This window comes from Eurypyga helias, unplaced genomic scaffold, assembly GCF_000690775.1.
Source record: "Eurypyga helias isolate BGI_N326 unplaced genomic scaffold, ASM69077v1 scaffold23347, whole genome shotgun sequence".
Lineage (NCBI taxonomy): Eukaryota > Metazoa > Chordata > Aves > Eurypygiformes > Eurypygidae > Eurypyga > Eurypyga helias.
The window spans coordinates 366-19,993 of record NW_010262645.1 but is presented as its reverse complement, the minus strand read 5'-3'; the positions used below and the strand labels follow the sequence as shown (position 1 = coordinate 19,993).

The 19,628-nt window shown below is 42.2% G+C and overlaps 1 protein-coding gene across 1 annotated transcript; it reads left to right on the top strand.

Moving 5' to 3' along the window:
* The first annotated feature begins 1,606 nt into the window (after positions 1–1,606).
* HCFC2 (host cell factor C2) lies at positions 1,607–17,225 on the top strand. Its single transcript, XM_010155810.1, has 15 exons — positions 1,607–1,750; positions 2,170–2,330; positions 3,408–3,616; positions 4,117–4,201; positions 5,262–5,365; positions 5,957–6,145; positions 7,390–7,575; positions 7,989–8,092; positions 9,043–9,202; positions 10,215–10,415; positions 11,609–11,679; positions 12,871–13,008; positions 14,579–14,764; positions 15,313–15,598; positions 16,689–17,225. The coding sequence occupies exons 1-15, from the start codon at positions 1,706–1,708 to the stop codon at positions 16,712–16,714; spliced, it is 2,151 nt and encodes a 716-aa protein (XP_010154112.1). The 5' UTR covers positions 1,607–1,705; the 3' UTR covers positions 16,715–17,225.
* The last annotated feature ends 2,403 nt before the right edge of the window (positions 17,226–19,628 follow it).

Genomic DNA, 19,628 nt, shown 5'->3' with positions numbered 1-19,628 from the left:
AGCCCCCTCCAGCGTCCGAACCCCCCTTCTTCCCTCTGGTGGCGGCTCGCCGGAGCTGAACACGCTGGAGTGGAAATCTTGGTTAGGAAAGCGAACGTGTTGGCACTGGGAGCCTTTCCAAACGGGAAGCTGCCCGAGACCGGCTTCATTCGTGAAACGTTAGTTGCCTGAGTAGCTGCTGTACGGGGTGCTGTATGGGGCTGGAGAACTTCGTTGTCCTTTCAGAGCTTCGGCGGAGGCGGGAGAGTTAGGTGAGGGATCCCTGCTTCCCACTCAGCCCGTGTCGGTTGCTGCTGCTGCGTACGGAGAGCGTGGAAGCGGGAGCATGCTCGCAGCCTTTTAACTTGCCAGCTTTTAAGAATCATTCAGAGATTATTCTTATCGTGCCCAGCGCTGCACCCCTCACCCCCCCACCCCCCAAAATAAAAGGTGATGATCTTTTTGCTGAGTGATTTTGAGATAAAATCTGGGAGCCGAAACCTGTTTTGGCAGTGGTTTATGAAGAGGAAAATGCTTACCGTTAGAGTTCTTCCAAGCAGATTGTTCCATAGTGGCTTAAAGATCTGCTGTACTCAGTCACATTTTAGGGGGGAGGAAAACAAAATCTCTCAACCTTTCTGTTTTGGTGAGTAATCTAAAGAAAGCTTTTAGGCAGTACAGTTATACTGTCTGTCCGATCAGAGGTTCTGAGCAGTGCCTTTTGAGTGGGTCTGAACATCACCTTTTTTAATTTTCCTGCCCTCACTTTCTGCTAAAGGTGTTTCCCCTTTGGGGCGGTGACAGTTCACAGATGAGCGTTTGGCCCAAACTGACCTTTTTTTTCCCTCTAGGGGCTAAGATGCAGGATTGTGGCCTGGGCTGCCTGAGTTTGGGATGTCATCCGTTGATCATGCTGAGCGTGATGCCTTTCAAGGAGCCGGCACACAGCGAGGGCGTCTTAATCCCCTGCAGCAGCATTCACTGGAAGCTTCTAATTTCACGCTTTTGGTGCTCGTGAAAAAAGCTTGGGAAAAAGGAAAAACACCTCCTGCAATTCTTTCACTCCAAAGCAGTTTAAACACCAATGTGCTGCTGCTCGATCAGGCAGTCTCGGTTGCTCTTTCTTGCTTCTGTGCCTCTCCTCCCCCGTGTATCAGCGCAGTGCTCTGTAGATATTAACCTTGGTCCCAGAACAGTGTAATTAGTTTTTCAATAGGGCTGTTAAGTCCAGGCACGCTGCCGTGCTGCTGTAGCTCTAAGAGTTCTGTTTCCAGGGCTAGCTTCCTCTGAGTAAGCCTAGTTATCTCTTTTGTGTGGAACTGCACTTATGTTCCTCATTAGCCTCTTTTTTTGGCAAGTCTATTAAATTGGTGGGTGACCCTTGGTAACTGACTTCGATACAGTGACCTCATACTCATTCGTGTATTGAGTGACATTGGTTTGATAGAGGTGTTATTTAAAAAAAATAAAAAATAAAATTAATTCAATTAAAACTTTCTGTTAAACAAACAGCCCATTCACAGTTATCTGCAGGTAAAAGGTTCTTCTGTAGAAAGCAGAGGTGTTTAAGAATACACTTTACTCAGTCTGTGAAATGGCTTTTTTTTCCTTCTCTTTCGTAGTTACGAATCAGTGGTTCCTTCCTGCTGTAAGGGGAGATATTCCTCCAGGCTGTGCAGCGCATGGATTTGTTTGTGATGGTACCAGAATACTAGTTTTTGGAGGAATGGTTGAATATGGAAGATACAGTAATGATCTGTATGAATTGCAGGTAGGAAATGTATGAAGTTGTTTCAGTTTTGAGGACTGCTTTATTCATCTGTTTATGATCATAAACACTTTTTGTATTGCCAGCTGCAGAGGAAAGTTAGATGAGCTTTTACCTGCTCTATAAAGAAGATCTTTAAATAGATTCTGCAGATGGAGAAAGTCTAAATAGATTTGAAAAAGAGACTTCCATCTAGTCTAAATAAAGTATAAAATATTTCACATTTTAAGGTTAAATATAAAATATATAACGTTTTAAGGTTAACTCTCAGCTATCCATTTTTAACGTGTATCCCAACAAAAGCCCAGCATTCCCATAAATACAATTCAGAAAATACACAAGCGTTAATATTGCCTGAATTCTGTTTACTGTGAACAACAATAAATGAACACATTTCTGAATATATTTGTCTTGTTTTCAAGGCAAGTCGATGGCTCTGGAAAAAAGTAAAGCCTCAAGCTCCTTCCACTGGATCACCACCTTGTCCTCGACTTGGCCACAGCTTTTCTTTATACGGTAACAAGTGCTATTTGTTTGGTGGCCTGGCAAATGAGAGTGAGGATTCAAATAACAACGTTCCCAGGTATGCTGATTTGGTTTGAATGCGATGTCTTTAAAAATAAATGGCTAGATGGGATAACTTCGAATAGGAGGGTTCTGGGGAGGCTGTCCGACGTACGACATGTATGTCCTATTCTACAACGTGCTCGCGCTTGGGTTATTTGTGCAGTGGAGGGGTTACATGCTAAGAACCTTCAATATTTCTCCTGCTGATCCCGCAGTATGTAGCACTGACTGTCGGCTCTGACACTTTTGGAGGGAAACCTGAGTAGACTTTGGTGTTTCCCCTAGTATTTCGAGTGCTGTTTTTAAGAATGGTTTGTTTGTTAGAATTACTGAAATCAGCAAAGCCTCATGAGTCATCAGAGAATTCGCAGTGGAAGTTTCCTCTATAATGCTGTGGAAAACCAGTTACAGATTCATCTGGAAATTTTTTAAAGTAACAGCTGAAGTTACTTGTATTTTTGGCAAGCAGTGCTATAATGCTGAAGTTTTAGACCCATGTTCACCCGCAGTTCAGAGCGCTTACATTCACTGAACTGTAAACCAGCAATTTTAAGCTCAGTAGGCAAGAGGTATCTGATGTGAATGCCAAGACTCAAAGAGCATTATCTAAAAATAACTTGCTAATAGATTCAGCAAAAAATGGCTAATTGTCTGCTGGCCAGCCTGAAGACGACAGGAAAAAAACAGCTTCTTTTCACCTTTGTTGCTTTAGGGTTGCAGAAATTACTCTCTCACGTCCTGCATTGTCATGTGTTTCTCACCAATTTGCAGTTTACTCCAAGTTTGTCTGTATGTTTCTGCCAAGAATGTTGTTTACCAGTGGTGAATGTTTCTTTTCTGTGATACAGCGTGTCAAATATGATATGAAAGCATGTTTTCCTGAGGGGCAGCAAGTTACAATAGTTTGGGTTTTTTTGTCTTAGATATATTTGGTTTTGGTACTGTCCACAATGCCATCAAATGTTCTGAGATTTTAAAATTCTACACTGTCCCAAGACAGAAGTCTGTAATACTTGGAAGTGGTCAGGGTTTAAAGCTCACTTGTAATCTTGCTTATAAGTGAATTTTTCATACTTTGACAATAATACCCTAGATATTTAAATGATTTCTATGAACTGGAGCTGCAACATGGTTCTGGCGTTGTCGGCTGGAGTATTCCTGTGACCAAAGGGATCTTGCCGTCTCCCCGAGAATCTCACACAGCCATTGTATACTGCAGAAAAGATTTGGGAAGTCCAAAGATGTATATTTTTGGAGGGATGTGTGGCTGTCGGCTTAATGATCTCTGGGAACTTGACATAGGTGAGTTGATTTGCCAGTAGAAGTCAGTGCAGGGGCCTTACTGGCTACGAGGAAAAATTACAGTCTATTTATGATTAGTGGCATGATGTGGTGCAGATACTGTTGAGACTTACACCACAGTGTTAACGTTTCGTAAATTTTGGAATTGAATAGATGCAGCATTGCTTGCTTATGTTATCCTCACTGATTTTGGTTGCTCTGTGAGAGTGTTCCCTTAGAGTACTTTGAAGACTGTCACTGTGATAACTAAGTTGAATAACCCTAATGAAACCATAATATATTTTTTTAATAAACAGACAAACAATTAGTTTGTCAGTATTTCCTGTGAACTTTAAGAGAAACTTTAAGCGCTTGTTGTTGCGCCTACTTTCCTAAAGTGGCCATCTTAAAAGGGTGAAATTTTGTTTTGTTGAATGTTAGAGGTGTATTCCCTCCTAAAATCCAGGCGGTGAAATAGACGGTGACAATTTTTTTGAGGGTTTTAATTCTTTTTCTTTTAGAAACCATGACCTGGTCAAGACCAGAAACTAAAGGGACAGTACCGCTTCCTCGCAGTCTCCATACAGCCAATGTAATAGGAAACAAGTATGTCTGTTGTTAAAAGCTCAACTCTAGAAAGGTACACCTAGTAGGAAAATGATGATGCTTGTCCACTGCTGCTCAGTATAAACCCTCAGCCCTGTAGAGTCCTTTTCTACTTCTATTATCCTACCTCAGCAGAAATTAAAAAGTACCATCGTTAATTTAAGGGTATCAGTGTTTCCATCCTGCAGGCCCAACCCTCAGGCAGCTTTCCAGGCTTCTTAATGGGCCTTTGTGCGTTCTGGGACGGTCTCAGCTGGGCCTGAGCTGGCTCTATCAGGAGCCACCTTGGGTGCCTCTGCCTGTGACACGGTGAACTAGCTGAGTGAAGAAACTGCCCGCAGACTAGAACTACTTCTAGGCAAAGCTGTTCCACATTTTTGTGGCCCATTTTTTTTCTGCAGTCTGTTCCTCATTACTTTGCTTCTTGCCAACACAGTTTGTTTTGGCAGATACCGTTCATAAAAGGGCCTTTTAAACGTGGGTTTCAGTCCATTTTATACCAGTGTAGAAGCTGGCGTGAGGAGGAAGAGGCAAGGGGGGAAAGAAGTATGAAAGCTTTGTATCTTACGATCCAACAGCTTAGCTTTTTATTATTTCCTTAAAATGTTATTAGTTTGTAGCTTGCATTATGTTTTTAAATGTTGATAGCTGACTTGGATGCTGCTCTTCCAATTTTAGAATGGTTTATTGAGAAGTCTGCAGTAAAGGGCTGTAGAAATTCTGTGTAAATGTGTGATTTTTGGAGAGCTTTAGCAGTTGGGTGGTTTATAAGAAGATACAGTATTAACTTCTGTTTCTGGGAAGTTGTTTGAGGAGTCGGGGTGGGGGGAGTTGGTTTGTGGGTTTTTTTAATCAATTAACTTACTCAAAAAATTGAAAAGGTAGATGTCTGCAACAATACTTGCTAAAGAGAGTAGACACACAAACTGCTGTAAACCAGAACTGTAAAGCACTGGAAATTTTCTGTTTTGTCCTAGTTTGAGAGAGCACGTGCAGCAGATCTGGATGTTAATTGGCTTTCCTTTTCTTTTTCCCTCTTCCCTCTTCTCCTGTATTTCAGAATGTATGTTTTTGGTGGATGGGTTCCACAGTCAGCAGGAGGTGAAATTTCTGCTCATGATGGTGAATGGAAATGTACCGGTTCATTTTCTTATCTTAATTTGGGTTAGTGTTTCTGCCTTTCTGGGTGTGGGCATTTTGAATTAATACTTTCTTAACAGAGTAGAATAAATATTTTGAAGACCCTGAGAAAAGTTTTAGGATACACAGTTTTAATCCTGGCTGACTCAAGAAGGTGCCAGTTTTTTACATCTTTCTTAAGAAGGGATTTAAAAAAATTATTATTATTATTCTTTGAACATTCAGTAGGTTTGCTGATGCAAATCTTTGTTAATACAACTTTAATACTAAGTAATATAAATACTCCCTCTTCATTTATAGAAGAACACAACAGACAGATCCTGAAGTTTTTTCTAAACATGATAGTACTGTCCCTGAATCCTCCACTTCTGATCTCGAGTTTGCCTGAGAGAGACAACCAGAGGTCAGAAAGTTCATCCCAGGTTAATTGCTCATATCTTGCAAGCTAATTGGAAAATGACCTTCTGTTTGTAATATTGCAAATTTAAATGCATTTGTCTGTAAAAGCGGAGCCGATTTATTTTCATTTTCTCTGAGCAGTTAAGTGTATTGACACCTGTGTTGCTTGTTTTGGAAAACATCTGGAAACTAAATCTTTCGAGTTTCATTTACTAGATACCACAGAATGGATAGGTCTGATCTCAGATTGCCAGGAGGACAAAAGTAACTTGTTACCAGGGCCAAGAGCAGGACACTGTGCTGTAGCGGTTGGCACTCGTCTGTATATCTGGAGTGGTAGAGATGGTTACAGAAAAGCTTGGAACAATCAAGTCTGCTGCAAAGATCTTTGGTACCTTGATACTGGTGAGTCAGAAATAAGTAAGAGACTTGTACTATGTTCTGTATGTTATTAACATATGGGAAGCTGGCATCACTGATGATCAGAACATCTAAAAGCTGTAGCAAGCTCAAAGATTATTGATGTTTTAAAGCTTCTTTAAATGAACCACGCTTCACTGTTGATTGTTTGAAGGCTGCAGCTATACTTTAAACTGAAAAAATGAGGAAGGTTGTTTCAAGCCTCTGAATGACCTTTGTGGCTAGATTCTGCACTGCATGCCATGGGCAGTAGATACAGGGTGATGAAGGGTGTTTTACCTAAACTCCAAGGTTCCTGGCCTCTCTTCTTAGTGATCTTTTCTTCTGCTACTTACTCTTTACAAACCCTCCTTCTCTTGGGATCATTGCTGCTGCTGCTTCCTCATCTCTTGGACTGCCAAAAGATACAGTCGGATCTGAGAAAAGACCAAATTGTTCCTGGGGCTGAAGGGAATTCTGGAGCGCTCGTTAGCAGCTGGCTTGATGGCAGGACACGGAGATGGTATTGGGAGAGGGGGAACTAGAATAGTGCTTTTGGGAGGGAGCTGTTGCCTGCCCAAACGGGTCATGGGAATGGTTACTGGAGATTGTGAAACATTTAGGAAATCATGTTTTCTTCCTTCCGCCCCCCGGGAAGGTCAGAAGATGAAGAACAGTAGCAGGGGAGGGATGTGCTTGAGAGTTCAGCCTAGTCAGGCGTTAATGCAAGGGAGAGGAGCAGGTCATTGGCACTGAATCATGCTGAGGCTTCAGCCCCTGTGGAAGAAGGTTTTCCTTCAAAAAGGGGAAAGCTTTTTTTTGGAGGGGGAAAGCTCACTTGAGCTAGAGAGAGACAGCAAAAAGGAAGCGCAATCTTCTGTGAATCCTTGCGGGAATATGTAAAGCTTTAGGGGCCAAAGAGCTGCGTGCAGCCTCTTAGGAAAGGATGAGGATCTCTTACCTCTGTAATCCCTAAAATGATGTGTATACCACCCAAAGACTTACCGGCAGTGGAAGAGCCATTGAAAGACTAAGCATCAAAGCCTGAGCGTTTTTGAAACACTCTAGAATGACACTTTAGAATTCTCTGACTTGCCACTGTTGACAACAGTTTCTTGTTGCATCTGGTGTATATTATAAGTAAGTGAAAAAGGAGCTGTTGATTTTACTTGCATTATATAGATCTTGCTTAAACTGATACAGGAGGGCAATTTGAAACATGCCATCTGTGTTTTATTGGTTTCTTGTAGAGAAACCTCCAGCACCATCACAGGTGCAGCTGATCAGAGCTACAACCAACTCCTTCCAAGTGAAGTGGGACGAAGTACCTACAGTTGAAGGATATCTTCTTCAGTTACATGCTGACTCACCGGTGCCATCAGTGGCTGGAATACCTGGTACTGGGGTTCCTGAGACATCAGTGCTGAGTTCACAAGGTAGCAGTCAGATCACATTACGCTATTTATTGTGCAAAGGTAGTGGATTGTATAAGTAATTAGTAAAAGTTTGTTTTTTAAAAAATTATTTTGAGAGTGAGTGTGACTCTTTTCTTTGGTTATTACCAAAATGCATGCATCATAATTCTGGAAAACTCAGATGTAAATTGTCCCTGTCAGTTTTGGCCAGCTCTCTGAAAATATTTGTACAGTGCTGGGCATGATTTGAGAAAGGAGATGGTGAGGAAGGAATTATTATCTGACTGTTTGGCCATGCAGTTTCATTTCAGTCTTACAACCGAGTCTTCCTTGAGGCAACTTCGGGTCTCCCTCTTGCTTACTGGAATGGATTCCAACCAGCATAATACTAATTTTAATGTAACAATTGGAATTTGCTTTTGTTTACCTGCAAGGTGGCTCATCTCTGCATCAAAGTCCACAATCGTTGCCTAGTGTCCCTTATCCAGAAATGAAGGTGGATCATCCCAGCCAAACAAATAATGTCATTCCTAACAATGTAAGTGTGAACTGAAAAATGCCTGAGTGGCAAAGTAGTGTGGGAAGCGAGGGAACTGCCAAAACACTTCTTCAATTTTAGAAGTCCCTGCATGCTTTCTAGGCTTTAGGAAAAACGAAAAAAAAAGACCCCTGCTGAAGTAGTTGTGTCTGTTTTCTTACATCCTTTTTGCTTCTAGGATTGACAGACTGTCTTTGAAATCCTTTCCTTGGTAATGCAGAAAGGAAACTGCAGTTGTATTGACTTCCAGAATGATAACTGGGAGCCTGACACCAGTACAAATACTATTCATCTTCAAAATGCTGCTGAAATTAATGTAGGAGGCAAAAAGGATAAGGCATGTTCCTTCTTTCTTAGTGGTGTTATGCTAGTCTGCTCAGCTGTAGGTTCCCGCCACAGTATAAACCCAGTTATAGCCTGTTCCAGTTGTGCAGTTGGTCATGTTCCACTGTTCTGCCTATTTAGAAGAAAGAGAGGAGACCAGCTCTGGCTAAAGGATCACATTTTTATAAATTTAGACCTTTGCTGAATTGTGTAAGGCCTCAGGTCTGTATTCTTGTAGGAAACACATTTAGAAGTACTAAAATCTTACCAACAGTAGATATAGCCTAGGTGTGTGCCAGGAAAGCAAAGGTTGAAAGCCTCTGTAAGGGTGATTTTTCCCATCCCCTCAAGTCCCCCGAAGGACTGAATGAATGTATGCATCGCTGAACTTCTGTGTAGTAACCATAGAATGCGAGCTCATTCTCAGATAAAATGTGGTGTGTGTCAGGGACACTCCCAAGTCACCTTACTAAGATGAGGTGGATTGTGAGGTTGGTTTCTTGTTCTATTTTAAAGTGCTAGGGGGATTTGTTGGAGGATTTTTGTTTGTTGTTTTCGTGCCATGTTTGCGACTGAAGTTTCTGAACTTTGCAGTTAAACATTAACAAATGTGTTGTTTTGGTTAGGTCCAAGTTTCCCTTTCATCCAACTCATTAAAAGTAGAAGGAAAAGGAAAGGTTGCAGCACCTGAAAACAAGATTACACAGGAGGCTATGAAAAACCACGCAGATGCTACAGGATTCAAAGAATCTAATGCCCCTTCTCTTTTGCCCATTTGTACTTCAAGTAAGATGACTATAGAATAAAAATTAATTAAAAAGTGAGAGTTAAAGTTCATCTCATAAATATAAAGTAAGATTATTTGTCTTGCAATTTAGTATTATTTGAGAGGCCTTTTAGTTAAAAAACCCTAACTTGTGCTAGTTATTACTGTACATCTTTTCAGAAGGTATAAGGAGAAATGAAACCTTAAGCTGTTTGAAGGGTTGCAGGGGACATGAAAATCTCAATATATTCATTATTATGATGGCAAATGTGTCTCCTTAAACACTAATAGCAGTTTTTAAGATCAAATAGCTGACAGGGCCAGATTGATTTTACATCATTAAGGTGATAGTAACTCTAGACTGTCTTTGACACTGCTGCTCTCTGAAAAGCTGTTAGCAGATGTAAAATTTTAGGCAACGCAGAGAGGAGCACATTTCTCTCTGACTGTAGAGGAAATAGAAGATGACTGGGCACTGGTTGAGGCATTTCACTCAAGTGCCTCAAGTTCAGTGTGGTGAATCCTGAACTTGTTGCCCTGATTGAGCACCTGATCTGTTTATATTTAACTTTCATGTAATTTGTAGGTGGTTGGATTTTCATTTTCTTCACAGTGTAGTTTGTTGTGTCGAAATTTTAGATCTTAGAGCTGAGTGAGAAACAGCCTTCTGCGGTGGTTAAGATTGATAGTTACAAATCTGTGACACTGATTTGTGTGGATGCTTTCTCTTTATATTAGGATTTTTTTCCAAATTAATCCTTTTGTAACCCAGTAGATACAGAATAGCAAGCTTAAAACAAATGAGGTCGACAGTTTAATGTAACTGTTTACATATGTCTGTTTATGGCTCTGCAGGCAGACTCTTGCTAAGTCACACACCTAAAGAAAGCCTTAGCAATTAATATAATCAGATGTGTTCTAACCTAAACCTGAGCTAAAACCTGCTTTTATATGAAACTAAAGCCATTAGATCAAATTCATTTGTTAGGCGTTACCGATACTGAATCCTGGTTAATATTTTCTTTTTTTAAGGTTCTCAGACTTCAGCAAATGTAGGTGAATTACGTGACTTGGACAAACGAACTGTAAATCCTGATGCTTCTGTATCCAGTACTGTCTGCAGCACACAAACTATGGTAACCCAGCAGGCTGTTAAAACTGAGTCATCAAGTACAAATGGGGCAGTTGTTAAAGATGAAACTTCACTAACAACATTCAATTCAAAATCTGAAGGTTTGAAATGTGTTTCACATACTGTATTTTGAGCCATATATATCTAAGGCCATCAGAGTTCCTCTAGTGGTGGGATTCCCATCTTGGCTAGTACCTGGGATTGAGATAGGGCTTTGGGTGTTGAGGACCTTGGGCAGCCTGGATGGTCTCTGCTATGATTTAAACAGCTTTTAAAATCAGGATATTCCTTTTATACGTTTGTAAACCACTTTGTTTCCTGTAAGTGAAAAGTCCTTTATATCTTCATTTACGCAGGAGCCCGTTTTCTAAATAGCAGTGGCAGCCAGTTTTGGTGCCCGTAGCACATTTGCTTTCGTTCAGTGAATGTCTGTTGATTTAGTGAGTGAAAGACTGCAAATGGTGACCTCAGATAGTTCTGATTTTAAGCAACTGACCTCTGTAACAAATATGGCCAGTTCATGTGGCTAGCTCACTGCTAGCCCAGTGTGGTGACCTCGCCACAGCCTGCTTGAAATACCCAAAATAAGCAGCAGCTCAGTAACTAAACATATTGGTCGTTTTTCAAGTTTTGTTTTTCGTGGCTATTGTTTTGTAATTGAAAAACTGTATTCTCTTATTATTGATGCTGACTAGTGTAGATTTTACCAGACAGTATTGTATTTTAAAAGCAAAACCCGGAAACACAAGTATATATACTAATAATATTCCCTTGTGTTGCTTATGTGCTTTATCCCTTTTTTTTTTTTTTAAAGATTCCACTTTAAATTTAGCAAATGGTCTTTTTCCCATTTGTTAGGCTTGTTTAAAGATTAACTGCTCCTATTCGGAATTCAGACTGTATTGATGTCAGAAACAATGCAGTCAAATTAAGATTTCCTGCTTAGACTGTGCATACAGTGCCATCAGTTTGTGCCTCAATCTGGTGTTTAGATTATTTGTTCAGGAATATTTCATATTGATTTTGTAATTGGGATTTTCTGAGTCCTGCCTTCTGTTTGTATTATCTGTAGCAGCCTGCAATGCCAGGCTCCTACAATTGTCCTCTGAGTACGACTCAAGCCAAAATCAGCTGCTCGTGTTGTAAATAGAACTGCACGTAAAAGAAGTCTGAGACATGCCTTTGCAACAGCTATTTGTAAATGGCTATTGAGGTCAACTTTCATGCTCTTTGGACTTTGTGTTAAATTTTTTGCATCACTTAAGCTTTTTAAATGTAACTTTTTTGTTCCTAGCTGCTGAAACTGCTTGCATCATGCCTGCGGCGAGGGTCAGTGCCGGACAGACAAATGATTCACACTCCTCTGTAAGTCTGACAAAGTGTAATCCAATTGCTGTATTTACTGTGCCGTTGATGGGCTGCAAGGGGTCTTCTGTCCCCCTTTAGTTATGTCTCTGAAAGAAAAGGAACGTATATTTAGGGCTTGAAGCGAATAATAGGGGGGTGAACATTGCTGTTGTAAAAGTAGTGGCATCACGTGGGTTTGATTTGAGTCTGTGTAGCAGTCGAGTAGCTGGGAGGAGATCCAAGTATGTGTTTCAGCTGTTGAGTCATTCTGGTCGACTGGCACGGAGGAACGGTCTCTCCGTGTGATGTGCGGCTGTAAAACGCGTTTCTGTGCGTACAGCTGAATTTCACACGACAGACGTGTTCATCAGACGAGGGTTAGCTGCTGCTCTGTCGGTTTGAAACGTAACTGAACTGACGTCTTGATGTTTTTCCCTAGAGGAGATGGGGACTGGCTATGCAAGCTGTAAATACTGCCTGAAAAAGTAAATGCTTCCTATTTCACCTGCTTACAACTTAATACACAAACCCAAGGTGCCACTGTTGCCACCAAAAGAGAGGAGCTAAGGATGGGAAGAAGCTGCTGCAACTGATGGGTTGGGGTGCTTTAGCCAAGAGCAGCTGCCCCCCCCTCGCCCCTTTTCCATGCTGGCAGGGTCGTGGCCTGCCTGTGCTGGGCACACTGACCCTGCAAGCACCTTCCCCGGGGCCTGTCTTTCTGGGTCAGCCAGGAGCAGTTCCCCTGCTCTCCACCACAGCAGCAGGCCTGTTGTCAGCTGCGGGCGAGGGCAGCGGTGGCTTGGAGGAGGGTATGTTTGGGGCTGAGGTGTATCTGAACACCAGGTTGAGCTACTGGGGTTGGACCACGTCGTGGAGCTGCTTGACCTCTGGGTGAAATGAACTCACAACTCTCATGCTGCTACAGACGCCTAGTTCGACAGCTTTCAACTTCTTCCCCTCCCTGTTTAGAATGTCAGAGGTGACATCCCAACTATTTGTTTTGAAATGGGGGGCTGTGTCTAAGTCAGTGCCTAAGAACCAGTGGGTTTGAACAGTGTTTTAGTAACATAAGCACGTTGGTTTGAAGTGTAAGAAAGCGACACTGGTATAAAAGGGGGCTGTCTCTGACCTATAGTAACGTGCCTTAACACGTTGTTTACATTACGCTGAAGTGCCGTTAGTCTACCTAATGTGTTCTTCAAATGCTAGAAAACCCCACAGAGACAGATGGCACCGGCAAAACCAAGAGACCGGCAGTGGTACGATGTTGGCATTTTTAAGAACAGCAGCGCCGTGGTGAGCCAGTTCTACTTGCTGCCAGAGGAAACACTGAGAATCTCTAACAAGGTACCTGCTAACTCTGCTCTGACGTAACTTGCGCATACGGGCTTTTGGAGTCTCTTGCTGATGTGGTTGACAACCAGATGTGGGATTTTCTGATACTGCAGCGGGATCTGGTGTTCATAGGAGTTTTGTATTTTGTGACCAGTAGTTCCTCATGGATTTTGCTCACCTCTTTTTACTATTTCCTAAACCAGACGATTTTTCTTCTGCTGGTGTGGGGTTTTTTTTGTGTATGTGGTGATATGGAACATCTTATGTTTCTGTTGCTAATTCTTACCGTATTTCTAGCCTTAAGAAAGAATTCTGAACTTGGTGAACTGTCAAACGAGTAAAAATTCTTAAAAACTAAAAATCCCCACCACTTTTTAATATGTTCTTTCATAGAATCATAGAATCACAGAATGGTTTGGGTTGGAAGGGACCTTAAAGACCATCCAGTTCCAACCCCCCTGCCGTGGGCAGGGACACCTTCCACTAGGGCAGGTTGCTCAAAGCCTCATCCAGCCTGGCCTTGGACACTTCCAGGGATGGGGCATCCACAGCTTCTCTGGGCAACCTGTGCCAGTGTTTCACCACCCTCTCTGGGAAGAATTTCTTCCTGATATCCAATCTAAACCTCCCCACTTTCAATTTAAACCCATTACCCCTTGTCCTTTCAGTACAGCATTGAAACATTTTGATCAGTTTCTTCTCTGTTTCCAGAATCTTTGCTTACAGATTTTTAAAGATACTTATAAAACATAGGCTAGTGAGCTTAAAAGGACTAGATACGGAACTGCAGTGGGTTTTGTGTTAGATTTCTGTAACTTAATGTTGTTGCACATCTAAGTTCTTGCATATGAAAATGCTGACTGTGTGAAACTTGGAAAAATGCTGCAGTTTTGCTGGTGAAAGTGTGAATTAATCATGTCCTAGAGAACTAGAAATAAAAGCAATGGGTGTGTGTTTTATTGAGACAGAAGGCAAAGAACAGAACACTGTGTGTGAAAGCACGTCACTGTAAATATTGCACGTCTTAGTTTTAAAGAGCATAGTGCTGTTTTATGGTGTTTACATGGGCTGTGATTTCTTACACAATATTCAGGAGGAAAACAGTCCCACTGGAAGTTTCAAGGAAGCATCAAGGCAGATTTTAAACGTGGAAGCACAGTAGCACATGGTGTTTCAGAAGCCTATTTATTACTAACTTAGGTGTTTTTCTTTTAAGTCCTTTATAGCTCTGCATCACATTGCAACTCTTAACTATACAATAACTGGTTTTGAAAGAAAAGTGTTTTGGAGGGCAGAAGAGTATGCTAATTAAGTCATAAGCTATACAGTTGGAAATGCTACTTTGCTTTTGCTATCCCAAGTAAAAATAACCAAAAGGTTTGGTTCGATTTAAATGACTGAAAAATGCGAGGGTTTTGTGCTTAGAGAAGCAGTCTCATACTGCAGCTGTTTTGGGGTGAGCTAGTGCCTCAGAACCTTCCTGTAAATTCTGATTTAAGTACTAAAGTAGTATTATTTTTTTTTAAGGCTAATTGTGTTTAGAATATTTTTAGAATTAACCCAAATGTTGCTTTCTTTTCAGACGGAAAGTGCAGATGTACCAGACTACAGGTTGCTTAAGAAACAGGATCTGTTTCCAGGCACCGTGTACAGGTTCAGAGTTGCTGCAATTAATGGCTGCGGTGTTGGGCCTTTCAGTAAAGTCAGTGAATTCAAGACTTGCATTCCGGGTTTTCCTGGAGCTCCTTCAACTGTCAAAATCACCAAGGTGAGAAATAGAGGTAATTCTGGTCCTGATGTATAAAAATCTGGTGGCAAGCTTAAGCAGAAGCAAGCAAAACCATAACTCTTGGTATTACTTGGTTTGTTACTGGGTTGGGTTTTTTTTCTCCCAAGTTAAAATTGTCATATAAAATAGTGTCAAATGCTTACTGGGTTAATTCTGCTCAATGTAATAATCTTTAGGCAATTTGATTGATATAAAGAATTATTTCAAGACAAGATGATCTTTAAGGTCCCTTCCAACCTAAACCATTCTGTGACTTGATGATCATATTACCATATGTTACTCAGTCATCTGAGAGGTTCCCAATGATTTTCTCTTTCTGCGTCCTTAAATCTATAGGGCTTTACCATGCTTTTTTTTAAAAAAAGGTCAAATGACACATTCTTGCCTCCAAAGAGTGATACTAGGTTAGAATTTTCAGATGATCTTTAGAGGGCTCTTTGTATATTTTGTAATATATTTGTGTATATATATTTATTATTATCTAATGGTTACCTACATGCTGCCACATTTTCTCCCTCTGTCTTCAGAGCGTAGACTGTATTCATCTTTCCTGGGAGCCTCCTGCTTCACCCTCTGGCAATATTTTAGAATATTCCGCCTACTTAGCAATCCGTTCCACGCAGTTACAGGAGAATCCAAGTCAGCTGGTGTTTATGAGAATATACTGCGGTCTGAAAACCTCCTGCACAGTGACTGCTGCCCAGCTTTCAAATGCTCACATCGATTACACTTCCCGGCCTGCTATAGTGTTCAGGATTTCTGCAAAGAACGAGAGAGGATACGGACCGGCCACGCAGGTTCGGTGGCTTCAAGGTAAGGTCGGTGTCAGAGGCGGCGTTTAAACGGGCTGTGCCTGCGGCTCGGAGGGCGGCGTGTGGCGTCTCTAGGGCCAGCGTGTTGCACAGCCGTGCGGGTGGAGTTCTTGAGGTGTTCTGGTCCGTACAGAAGTTTCAAGAAAACTTAGTTGCTGAATTTGTCATTTTAAATGTTTTGAATATATTTGCTCACGAGCAGAGACAAGCAAGTACTGGGCTGTCAGTGACTGAGTCTTACCCATCCCTCAAATAATAAAGCCTAGTAAGCTTCTGACTGCCCTGGGCTTCGCTTCAGCTCAGAAGCTTTTCATTCTGATGGGAAGTAACCCAGTTGCACGCATGGGTGCAAGCAGGGTTGGGTTCTTGGGTTGCCATTTTTTAAACTTTTTTTCCCCTCTTCATTAGAAATAGTTTTCATCAGGCGCATTTTTGTGACACACCGCCCCCCCTTACAGCCAGAAGAGGTTTTGTCATCTTGTCTCTGCACTTGAAGCTTTACAGGTCCATGATGAGTTGGGAATGGGAATGGATCCACTGAAAATAAAGATCAGTTTTTAGCCTGATCAGCCCTTGGTCACTTTTTAAGCAGGCCAGTCTAGGGTCTCCATACAGGAAGTCTTCCTGGCTGCTCCTCTCATCCCGCTCCTTCCCCTTTCTGGCTTAGCTTCCCGCTAGGCGGGAGCTGGCTGTGCTCAGCAAGAGGTGCTGTGAGCTCGGAGGGGGGCGAGGAAAGGTGGAGGGGGCACGGCACGTGTGCCCACCCCCTCGGGCAGCAGTGAGCTGTTGCGTGGGGTTAGCGGACCCCTCAGTGCATGGGCTGTGATCCACAGGGTGTGGGTGAAAGCCAGCTGTGGGATACAGTGCTGCCTGGTTTTTAACATGCATTTTTCCGAGGGTGGGGAGCAACAAGGAAGGACTCATCTTCCCTAAGGTTTAGTATTCCGATGCCGGTTTAACCCTTCAGTTGGCAAGGGTTTTGGCCGTGAGCCGTATCCCAGAGCCCTGAAGCAGTAGTTGTTGGAAAGCCTTTGACCATCTACACCACGTGAAGATACGGAACCTTTGACAATGTCTCCTTCTTTTTGCAGATATGAAAACATCGAGCTCCAAGTAGAAACAACGTAATAAATCTCAAGTTTCGAATGTAGTGGTTAATGTAACTCTTGTACTATTTGTAAATGCTACAAATATTTTATTTTTGCATTGTTTTTATCTTAAAATTATATAACCTTTTTTACGTTTGAAACATCAGCGTTACACAGCCTTGCTCAGGAGCGAGCACCGTCTAGAAACTATGTTGAAGGTGGTGGGGTGGAGGACCATGCTCTGTCCAGTAGCTCTTTTTGGTAGTGGCAGTTAAAATGCAAAAAACACACAGTTTCACGTTAAAAACAAATAATACAAACTAAGAATTGGCACACGCCGTAGTGTTTGAGGTGGAGCCCCCACAGTTGCTACAGATCTTGCCTAGGTAATTTGCCAGATTGGGTATATGAGCAAATTCTGTTTGGTTTCAGGTCCTTATACCACATTCTTCGTTGTGGTGCCTGAGTACGAGGCAGGAATGTCCAGTTATTATACAGTAACTTAAAATGTATAAATATTTTAATATATACTTGTTTTGTAAAGAAATGATTTTTCTACTATTTGTAAGAAATACCTTAATCTTGAAAGATATCCCCTGAAGATTTAAAAGGAAAAAGAGAAACTTAAGTCATTTCTGCTATTGCAAAAAACCCCGTAAAATCATTGTAAATGCACTACTAATATTTAGAGTTATCCTTTTTGTAGTTGTACAAATCTGAAACTTGTAAATACCGATGTTTACAGAGACCTTCCTGGTCTTGTACTAAAACTTCCATGAGATTCATTCTCTCTTTTTTTTTTTTTTGAGTCCATATGCTTTGCTTTTAGCATATGCTTGCTTTTTGCACTAATGATAACTTACCTCATTCCTCTGTTTGTAATCACTTGTGTTGCTTCCATTACGTTTCTGTAAGACTTTAACCTGAAAGTTTTAACCAAAGCTTAGAATACACGGTAAGCAATTTTGCACATATTCTCTGGCAACTTTCAACGTATTTATTCCAGTTAACCCTCTTAAGTGCTCGTTTGCTTCACCAGTATATTCTGCCAGTCGAGTTCCGTATCTCCCTCTTACTATGCATTGTTTGACATTAACTAGCTAGCTGATGAACTCAACAAGCATTACTTGTGGGAGCGGGTTGATCGTTCCTACGCTGAAAGAAAAAGAAATCGCTCACAGTGAGAGAAAGGTAAACATCCGAAGCGCTATTCATGTGTCTCCATATAAGCCTGTGCTTACCAAAGTGCGGAGGACGGTGGCTGAGTCGGACAAGGTCACTAGGTGAATAGACTGAGGCACCTAAATAAGATGTATTTTAAAAGAAAATCTAAATTATTGACCGTGCAATGAAGTTTCTACTTTGCACTTTAATTTTGCCCCGAATGCCAAAACTTGTACATCAAGGTAGAATTTCACACCTCTGCCAGTTAGATCTGTCTTAAGAGCGTTTGTACGTACATAAACTAAAATAAATGATGTGCCTGGATTGGTGGGAGGAGCGTCACGCAGATGTTAGAGAGGTAACAGCTCAAGTATCCCAGAGCAGATTCAAGAGCCACGTTTTAGCCACCCTGAAAATCAGGGTTGCAGTGGAAGCGCTGATGCGGCCTTCATCACCGCCACACGCCGCGTGCTGTAACGGCCTCTAACAAGTGCTGGGGACCACGGGTCGCTGCAGCAGCGCTGGCTGTGGCAGGGGAGCGGCGTGCGGGGGTTGACTCCAGGGCAAAACCTGGGGCTCGTGACAAGAGATCCCGGGTTCACTTTAAGCAGTGTTTGTCGTATGAATGTATAGGACTTTTCCTGAAGTTAACTGGCTTTAAAATAGCTGTGTTTTCATGGTCCGTTTCATCGGGTGTGTGGTCTCACTGCCCATACTGTCTGGTCGCCGAACACCGTACCCATGAACTGTTAGCTAGGAGAGTAGAACTTGGTTTTCCTCATTAGTACTGTGAAAGAAGCCTTTAGAGAAAACACTTGTGGCTTTGATTTCGTTGGTTGATAGCTGTGATTGTAGAGTTGTTATTTAAGAAGTAAAATCCGTCGGGTATGCCTGGGTGGAGTTTTTTTGCACTTGGTTTTTCACACGCTTTGCACAATTTCTCTTTCAGTGGGGATGTCACAACTACCAGGGGGTAGGAGTGTGGCGTTTTCAGTGAAAGCGTAAGTTCCTCGTAAGTGTGCTTTCCTCAGCTGACTTGACATAAGCCGTGGCTGTCTCTCCTTTGTCCGAGCCGGGTGACATTTGAGTAGTGATCATACGCAGCTCTTCGGTTCCTCATGGTTTTACTTTGAGATGCATTGTGGTACACGCTGTAAAATACACTTTGTGGTCTGTTCTTAGAACCGTATCTGTAACGCCTGAATCCCACCCGTTTGCCTAGTGACTGGGTGTCAGGCAAACGCTGACTGCTCCATTCTGAAATTCCTTTGGAAGACCGTTGACATGGCACTCCGAGTCGGCCTTCGCCGTTCGATTCGCTCAGCGCTACGGGGAGCTGCAGTCCATCGGGCGACCGCAGCAGTGTCTGGCCGTACTGAACTCCGTAGGGAAGTTGTGAGCGTGTTGGTTGCAGGACAGTCTCGTGCCGGTTACGGCAGGCGCCGCTACAGCTTCACCTCAGGAACGTCCTTGTGAAAGCGGGAATGGAGAATGACCTACACTTTGTGTTTTCAGAGCACTTACAGCAATATCTTCTGAATGTAGTTTGGAGCAGAGCACACGACCATGCCATACGCTCGGAAGCTATAATGAGTATTACTGTTGTTATCTGATGCTTCAGGATAGCGAATTTGGCGTGAACGTAGTCTTACGGCCTGTTACTTCATGACCTCTCCAAGGAAACTGACGTTTTGTACAATCCCAGTTGATGGGTCTTACTTTGAAGCATTGTTTGTTCTTTGTAATAAAGTGGTTGTGCTGTCGGAACACGCTGCCAAC

Coding starts and splice junctions, on each gene's coding strand:
- HCFC2 (XM_010155810.1), top strand. CDS start 1,706: ATGGTTGAATATGGAAGATACAGTAATGATCTGTATGAATTGCAG. Junction 5,366..5,956: donor ATTTTCTTATCTTAATTTGG/GTTAGTGTTTCT, acceptor TTCATTTACTAG/ATACCACAGAATGGATAGGT. Junction 13,009..14,578: donor CACTGAGAATCTCTAACAAG/GTACCTGCTAAC, acceptor CTTTCTTTTCAG/ACGGAAAGTGCAGATGTACC.